This window comes from Falco rusticolus, chromosome 3 (genome assembly GCF_015220075.1).
Source record: "Falco rusticolus isolate bFalRus1 chromosome 3, bFalRus1.pri, whole genome shotgun sequence".
In the NCBI taxonomy this organism is placed as follows: Eukaryota; Metazoa; Chordata; class Aves; order Falconiformes; family Falconidae; genus Falco; species Falco rusticolus.
Window position 1 is genome coordinate 103574236 of NC_051189.1, and position 8092 is coordinate 103582327.

General features: G+C 69.8%; 1 protein-coding gene across 1 annotated transcript; it reads left to right on the forward strand.

Annotated features, from left to right (window-relative positions):
- Positions 1-209: 209 nt before the first annotated feature.
- TMEM145 (transmembrane protein 145) lies at positions 210-7957 on the forward strand (the record flags this gene model as incomplete). The annotated part of the gene is made up of 15 exons (XM_037380715.1): positions 210-338; positions 1524-1598; positions 1689-1766; positions 2441-2527; positions 2599-2700; positions 2784-2868; positions 3193-3264; positions 3344-3412; positions 4362-4442; positions 4849-4927; positions 5176-5269; positions 5975-6147; positions 6503-6623; positions 6711-6923; positions 7227-7957. Coding segments are annotated over 15 exons (1677 nt in total), but the record flags the coding sequence as incomplete, so codon positions are not given.
- Between the last annotated feature and the right edge of the window lie 135 nt (positions 7958-8092).

The window sequence follows — 8092 nt, forward strand, 5'->3', positions numbered from 1 at the left end:
AGGACACAGGCTCCCCCGGGCTGTGTCGCTGCCGGTACCGGGGGGGGCGGGCCCTGAACGCGCGCGGGGGGCGTGGCGTGGTCGGGGGCGTGGTCGTGGCCGTGGTCGGGGCCGTGGCCGCGCCCGGGAGCGCGCACGGGCCGCGGGCGATGGGGCTGCGGCGGCGGCGGTGGGGCGGGGGGGGGGAGGTGTGGGAGGGCGGGGGGGGGGCGCGGCCCTGGGGGGGGTCCCGGGGGGCCCCGGCTCTGCTGCTGCCGCTGCTGCCGCTGCTGCTGCTGCTGCTGCTGCCCGCGGGCGGCGGCGCCAAGTACGTGCGGGGCCGCATCAGCACCAAGGAGGTGAGCGGAGCCCCCCCCGGCACGCGCAGGGACCCCCCGTGCACCGGGACCCCCCCTCTTTGTGCACCGGGACCCCTCCCAGGAGTGCATCGTCCCCCTTCCCCGTTATGCACCGCGATCCCCTTTTGCAATGGGACTCCCCCGGGATGCAGCGAGACCCCCCCAGGATGCACCGACACCCCGTTTTGCACGGAGACACCCCCCCCCCCCCCCGGGATGCACCGGGACCCCTCCTCCAGTGATGCACCGGGACCCACCCCCAGTGATGCACCGGCCCCCCCTTTGGCACCGGGACCGTCCCCCCCGGGATGCACCGGGACCCCCTTTTGCACAGAGACACCCCCCCAGGATGCACCGGGACTCTCTTTTGCACCGGGACACCCCCCCCCCCCGGCATGAACCGCCCCCCCCCCCCCTTGCCGCGAGACCTGCCCCCCCCCCCCCCCCCCGTTTCTCTTGGAGGGGCCATGGAAGGCTGCGGGTCCGGGGGGGACGAATCGGGGGGTCCGCCACCCCTCGCTCCCCCCCCCCGGGGCCGCTCGGCTGTTGCCGTGGAAACCCGGCGCAGGGCCGCTGCCATGACAACGGCAGGGATGCAGGGGGGTCCCTGGGATGCGGGTGCACCCCCAACACCCCCACGTGTGTGTCCCCCCCGGCCCCGTGTCCCGTGGGGGGGGGCGGGGGCCTGCTCCCAGCCTTGCCGTGTCACCATGGTTGGATTGGGGGTGTGGGCGAGAGGGGGCTCTGGATTCCGGGGGGGGGGGGGTAATGGGGAGGTTGGAGGTCCCTGAAGGGGTCCCTGGGGGTCTGTGGGGGTCCCTGGGGAGGTTGGGAGTCCCTGATGGGGGCCTTGGCGGGCTGCGGGGGGGGCCTGGGGGTTTTGGGGGGTCCTTGGGAGGACTTGTGGGTCCTTCAGGGGGGTTGGGGGGTCCCTGGGGGGGCTGGGGGGGGCTATGGGGGGGCTTGGGGGACCCCTGGGGAGGCTGAAGTTCTTTCTAGGGGTTTGGGTGTCCCTGGGGGGCTGGGGGGGTCCCTGGGGGGTTTGGCGGTCCCTGAGGGTCTGTGGGGGTCCCTGGGGGGTAGAGGGGGCTCCTGCATGTCTGGATCCCCATGCAGCGGGGAGGATGGGGTGGGGGGTAGCAGAGCCAGGACCCCCCCCTGACCCCCCATTGCCCCCTCCCCCAGGACTGGGTGTTCCTGACCCGCTTCTGCTTCCTCTCTGACTACGGGCGCCTTGATTTCCACTTCCGATACCCCGAGGTGAGGGGGAGGTCGTGCCCACCGGGGTGCCCCCACCCCCCTCGTGCTGCTGACACCCTCCCCCCCCCGCGGTGACCACCCCCACCACAGGCCAAGTGCTGCGAGAACATCCTGCTCTACTTTGATGACCCATCCCAATGGCCGGCGGTCTACAAGAAGGCCAACAAGGTTGGGGGGGGGCTTCGGGGTCTGGGGGTTTATTGGGGTCGGGGGGGTGATTTGGGTCTGGGGGTGTAGGGGGGGCTGCAGGCATTGGGTTGTATTGGGGTCTGGGCGGGGTTGGGGGTCTGGGGGGTTTTATTGGGGTCTGGGGGTGTTATTTGGGTCTGGGGTGTGGGAGGGCTGTAGGCTTTGGGGGGATATTGGAGGCTGGGGGGCTTGTTTGGGTTGGGGGTAATTTGGGTCTGGGGGTGTAGGGAGGCTTCTGGTATTGGGGGTGTATTTGGGTCTGGGGGGGTCTATAATGGGGTCTGGGGGGTCTATAATGGTGTCTGGGGGGGCTATGAGGGTCTGGGGGGCCTGTAATGGGGTCTGGGGGGGGCTGTGAGCATCTGAGGGGGATACAGTGGGGCCAGGAGGGCTATAATGGGGCCTGGGGGGAGGGCTATAATGGGGTCTGGGGGGGGTTAATGGAGTCTGGGAGGCCTGTAATGCCATCTGGGGGGGGTACAGGCATCTGAGGGGGCTACAATGGGCCTGGAGGGGGAGTTATGGGGGCCTGGGGGGGCTATAATGGGGCCGGGGAGGCTATGGGGGTCTGGGGGCTATGCCCCCACAGGGGCGCCCTGTGTGTATGTGTGGGGGAGGGTCCTCACCCCCCATCTCTCCCCCCTCCCCCCCAGGACTGCCTGGCCAAGGAGTCTGTGATCCGCCCAGAGAACAACCAGGTCATCAACCTGACCACCCAGTACGCCTGGTCGGGCTGCCAGGTGGGGGGGGGGGTCGTGGGGGGGGGTCCTGGGGGTGTGGGGGGGTCGTGGGCTGACGGCCCCACCCCCAGGTGCTGCTGGAGGACTCAGTGCGGTATTTGAGCTGCGCCAGCGGTCGCAGCTTTCGCTCCGTCCGGGAGCGCTGGTGGTACGTGGCCCTCAGCAAGTGTGGGGTGAGTACCCCTCCCCGGGACCCTCTCCTCCGGACCCCTGCCCCTCCCCCCGGGACCCTTCCCCTGACAAAGGGCCCTCCCAGGGGGATGGGCTGGAGCTGGAGTACGAGATGGTGCTGACCAACGGGAAATCCTTCTGGACCAGGCACTTCTCCGCGGATGAGTTTGGTAGGGGGGGGGGGCAGGGGGGGGATGTGGGGGTAGGGGGGCAATGGAGGGGATGGGGGAATGGGGGGGCGGGGGGGATGGGGGGTGTAATGGGAATGGGGGAATGGGGAGTCAAGGGGGGCGGGGTGGTGGGGGGTGTAACGGGAATGGGGGACAAGGGCAGGGCAGGGGTTGGGGGGCAGGGGGCGGCAAGGGGGATGGGGGGCAGTGGGGGGCGAGGGAGCAAGGGTGGGGTGGGGGAGTGTAATGGGAGGGAATGGGGGGGGTGCAGGGGGGGGCTGTAGTTTGGGGCAGGGGGCAGCAGACTCACCCCCACCCCCCCAGGCATCCTGGAGACGGACATCACTTTCCTCCTCATCTTCATCCTCATTTTTCTCATCTCCTGCTACTTCGGCTGTGAGTTGGGGGGGGGGGGAGTCTGGGGGGGGGGGATGTTGGTGAGGGTCACAGTGCTGACCTCCCCCGCCCCCCCCAGACCTGCTGAAGGGGCGGCAGCTGCTGCACACCACCTACAAGATGTTCATGGCAGCCGCCGGCGTGGAGGGTGAGGGGGGGCTGGGGGGGGAGGGGGAGGTCTGTGAAGGGTTTGGGGGTCCTTGGGGGGCTGTGGGAGTCCCTGGGGGATCTGTGGGGGTCCCTGGGAGAGTCCCTGGGGGTCTGGGAGGGGCTGGGGGGGGAGGGGGAGGTCTTTGAAGGGCTTGGGGGTCCTTGGGGGGCTGTGGGAGTCCCTGGGGGAGCTGTGGGGGTCCCTGGGAGAGTCCCTGGGGGTCTGGGAGGGGCTGGGGGGGGAGGGGGAGGTCTTTGAAGGGCTTGGGGGTCCTTGGGGGGCTGTGGGAGTCCCTGGGGAGCTGTGGGGGTCCCTGGGAGAGTCCCTGGGGGTCTGGGAGGGGCTGGGGGGGGGAGGGGGAGGTCTGTGAAGGGTTTGGGGGTCCTTGGGGGGCTGTGGGAGTCCCTGGGGGAGCTGTGGGGGTCCCTGGGAGAGTCCCTGGGGGTCTGGGAGGGGCTGGGGGGGGAGGGGGAGGTCTGTGAAGGGTTTGGGGGTCCTTGGGGGGCTGTGGGAGTCCCTGGGGGAGCTGGGGGGGTCCCTGGGGGGGCTGGGAGGGGCTGCTCCGTGGGGGGTTTGGGGGTCCTTGGGGGGCTGTGGGAGTCTCTGGGGGGGCTGTGGGGGTCCCTGGGGGGGTCCCTGGGGGGGCTGGGAGGGGCTGGTCCGTGGGGGGTTTGGGGGTCCCTGGGGGGCTGTGGGGGTCCCTGGGGGGGTTGGGGGTTGCTGGGGGGGCTGTGGGAGTTGTTGGGGGGCTGTGGGGGTGTCCAGGAGGAGCTGGGAGGGTCCTTGGGGAGTTTTGGGGTTCCTGGTGGTCTGTGGGGGTCCCTGGGGGTGGTGGAGGTCTGTGGGGGCCCCTGGGGGGTCTGTGGGGGCCTCTGGGGGGGTTGGGGGTCCCTGGGGGGGTTGCAGGGTGTCTGTGGGGGGTCCCTGCCCTCACCCTTCCCCCCAGTGCTGAGCCTGCTGCTGTGCTGCGTGTACTGGGGGCAGTACGCCTGCGACGGCGTCGGCAGTGGCGGCCTCAAGGTCCTGGGTGCGTCCTCGTGCGTGGGCGTGCAACACGGCGGGGGGGGGGGGGGGCATGGGTGCTTGTGCATAGGTGTGCGCCATGAGGTGGGGGTCTTCGTGTGTGGGTGTGACACAGGGTGGGGGTCATTGCGTGCGGGCGTGCAACACAGTGGGGTGCAAGTCCTCGTGTGTGGCTGCGCAAGGTGCTCGCGCAACACACGTGGGGTGCACAGATCCTTGTGCAAGGGCGTGTGACATGGGGGTGTGGCTCCTCCTACGTGGGCGTGTGATGTGGGGGGTGCGTGGCTCCTCGTGCCAGACACGTGGGGTTCACGGGTCCCTCACGCGTGGGCGTGTGACACAGGGGGGGTGCGCGGCTCTTCGTGCGCGGGTGTGCGACACGCGCTGGTGCGAGGCCTCCTCTCCCCCAGCCAAGCTGCTGTTCTCGGTCAGCTTCCTCATCTTCCTCCTCATGCTCATCCTGCTGGGCAAGGGCTTCACCGTCACCAGGTGCTGGGGGGGCGTGGGGGGGCCGGGGGGCACGGGGTGGGGCTGGGGGGGGCTATGGGGGGGCCATGGGGCACGGGGGGGTTGGGGGCAGCCGTGGGGCACAGGGGGGCAGCTGTAGGGGACAGCATCAGCTGTGGGGTGTCTATAGGGCCCAGGGGGCAGCTGTAGGGTACAGGGGCAGCTGTGGGGGGGGTCAAGGGGCTACCCCCCCGGCCCCCCCAGGCCCCCAATGCCCCCCCCCCCCCCAGGGGCCGCATCAGCCACGCGGGCTCAGTCCGGCTCTCGGTCTACATGACGCTCTACAGCATCGCCCACGTGCTGCTGCTCACCTATGAGGCCGAGGTGAGACCCTCCCAACCCCCCCCGCAGGACCCCTGGGACACCCCCCCCCCCCAAGACCCCCCTGCGACCCCTCCCAGCCCTGTGACCCCCCCACCTACAAGACAGAGGTGAGACCCCCCCGACACCCCCCTCCCGGGCCAGGTGCTGTGACCCAGGGTGACCCCGTGTGACCCAGGATGAGCCGGGGGTGCCCTCGTGTGACCAAGGTGACCCAGGATGACCCGGTGTGACCTGGGGGGGGGGGATGGGGCAGTTCTTTGACCTGGGCCAGGTGCTGTGACCCGGGATGACCCAGTGTGACCTGGGATGACCCGAGGTGACCCGGTGTGACCTGGGGGGGGTGCGGCAGTTCTTTGACCCCGGCCAGGTGCTGTGACCCAGGATGACCCGGTGTGACCCGGGATGACCCGAGGTGACCCGGTATGACCTGGGGGGGGGGGGATGGGGCAGTTCTTTGACCTGGGCCAGGTGCTGTGACCCAGGATGACCCGAGGTGACCCAGTGTGACCTGGGGGGGGGGATGGGGCAGTTCTTTGACCCGGGCCAGGTGCTGTGACCCGGGATGACCCAAGGTGACCCGGTGTGACCTGGGGGGGGGATGGGGCAGTTCTTTGACCCGGGCCAGGTGCTGTGACCCGGGATGACCCAGTGTGACCTGGGATGACCCGAGGTGACCCGGTGTGACCTGGGGGGGGGATGGGGCAGTTCTTTGACCCGGGCCAGGTGCTGTACACCTACGAGTCCCCGGCGGGCTACGGGCTGGTGGCGCTCCAGGCTCTCGCCTTCCTCTGGTTCGGTGCTGCCGTCCTGCTCACGCTCAAGCAGGTGCCCGAGAAGCGGCACTTCTACCTGCCCTTCCTCGCTGCCTACACGCTCTGGTGAGCGCACGGGGATGGGGCGTGTGCGGGGACAGGGTGTACATGAGGATGGGGTTGCACGAGGGCAAGATTTGCACGAGGACGGGGTGCGCAGACGGGTGGGGTGTGCATGAGGACGGTGTTTGCATGGGGCTCCCACAGTGTGGGGCAGGTGCATGCAGGGCTGGGCCAGGCACATCGAGCTTGTCACATGCCTGACACCTGGCATGTCACACCCGGCACACATGACATGTTAGACCTGGCACATGCCTGGCACATGCCACCTCATGCCTGGCACACAGCTGGCATGTCATGTCACGCCTGACACATGCCTGGCACAGGTGACATCACACCTGTCTCCTGCGTGTGCCTGCAGGTTCTTCGCGGTGCCGCTGACGGCGCTGATCGCCAACTTTGGGATACCCAAGTGGGCGCGGGAGAAGATCGTCAACGGGATCCAGCTGGGGATCCACCTCTATGCTCATGCCGTCTTCCTGGTGCGGGGGGACACACCCCCTCCTCAGGGCCCCCCCGCCCCTCCCCCCCCCCCCAGCTCCCCCCTCACCCCCTGCCCCCCCCCCCAGGTGATGACGCGCCCCTCGGCCGCCAACAAGAACTTCCCATACCACGTGCGGACATCGCAGATTGGCTCTGCTGAGGGGGGGGGGCCCACCAAGGGACCCCCCCGCGGGGGGGACCCCTCCCCCCAGGGCTATGGCAATGTCACCTTCATCAGCGACTCAGTCCCCAACTTCACTGAGCTCTTCTCCATCCCCCCCCCGGGTGTGTCGCCACGTGTAAGTGTGCGTGTGGGACCCCTAGTGGGAGGTGGGGGAGGGTGGGGAGACACACCCCCCCCCCCCCCCAAAAAAAAAAGGGTAATGGTGGTGGGTGGGAGGGGAGAGGGACCCCCACCCTACTGGCCTGCCCCCCCCAAACTGTGGGCGCCCCAGAAATGAGAGGGTGCCCCCCCAAACCGTGGACACCCCAAAAATGGGAGGGGATCCCCCAAACCGTTGGCCCCCCAGAAATGGGAGGGCCCCCCCATGGGCCCCCGAGAAATGCTCCCCCCCCACCCCAACCCTCTGTGCCCCCTCCAGGCGCAGAAGCAGGTGGAGGAGACACCGGTGGTGGAGTGGGGACCCCCGCCCAGGCGTGTGGTGACCACGGCGGGTGGGGTGGCCCGGCCCCCTCAAAAGAGCAGCAGGGGGGGGGGGGGCGATGGCCAGGCCCCCCCGCCGCAGCTGCCGCCCCCCCCCACCCCCAGCGGCTACCCCGAGTACTTCAGCATGCACACGGGGGGTGGACGGCACCTGTAGCCCCTCACCCCCGCTTGGGGACCCCACCAGGACCTCCATGGCCTGCCCCACGGGGACCCCAAATCCGGCCCTATGGGGTCCCCAAATCTGCCCCTCTGGGGACCCCCAGTATTCTTCCGTGGGGACCCCAAACCCTGCCCCACAGGGACCCCGAGTCTGGCCGCACAGAGACCCCAAATCCTGCTCCAGGGAGACCCCAAATCCTGCCCCACAGGAACCCCAAACCGAGGCCCAGGGGCCCCCAAATGTTACCCCACAGAGACCCCCAAATCCTGCCCCACAGAGACCCCGAACCCAGGCCCAGGGGACCCCAAATCTGGCCCTATGGGGACCCCATACCCTGCTCCAGGGGGACCCTGAATCCTGCCCCGCAGAGACCCCAAATCTGCCCCTCTGGGGACCCCCTGCAGGCCCGGCCCGGCCTCCCCCACCCCAGGGCGCAGCGGCCCCCCCCGCCCCTCCTCCCTTTCTGGACACAAGGATTTTGCCAAAATAAACCGATTTCTCGTGTTTCCACGCGCAGCCGCGTCACGGGGGGGGGCGGGGAGGGGGGGGGACGGGATCCCCCGGAGGCTCCCGGGCCGCGCCGCTCTGGCCGCTCGTCTCGCTGGTAGAAGGCGCTCTAGGCCGCTCTAGGCCGCCTCGTC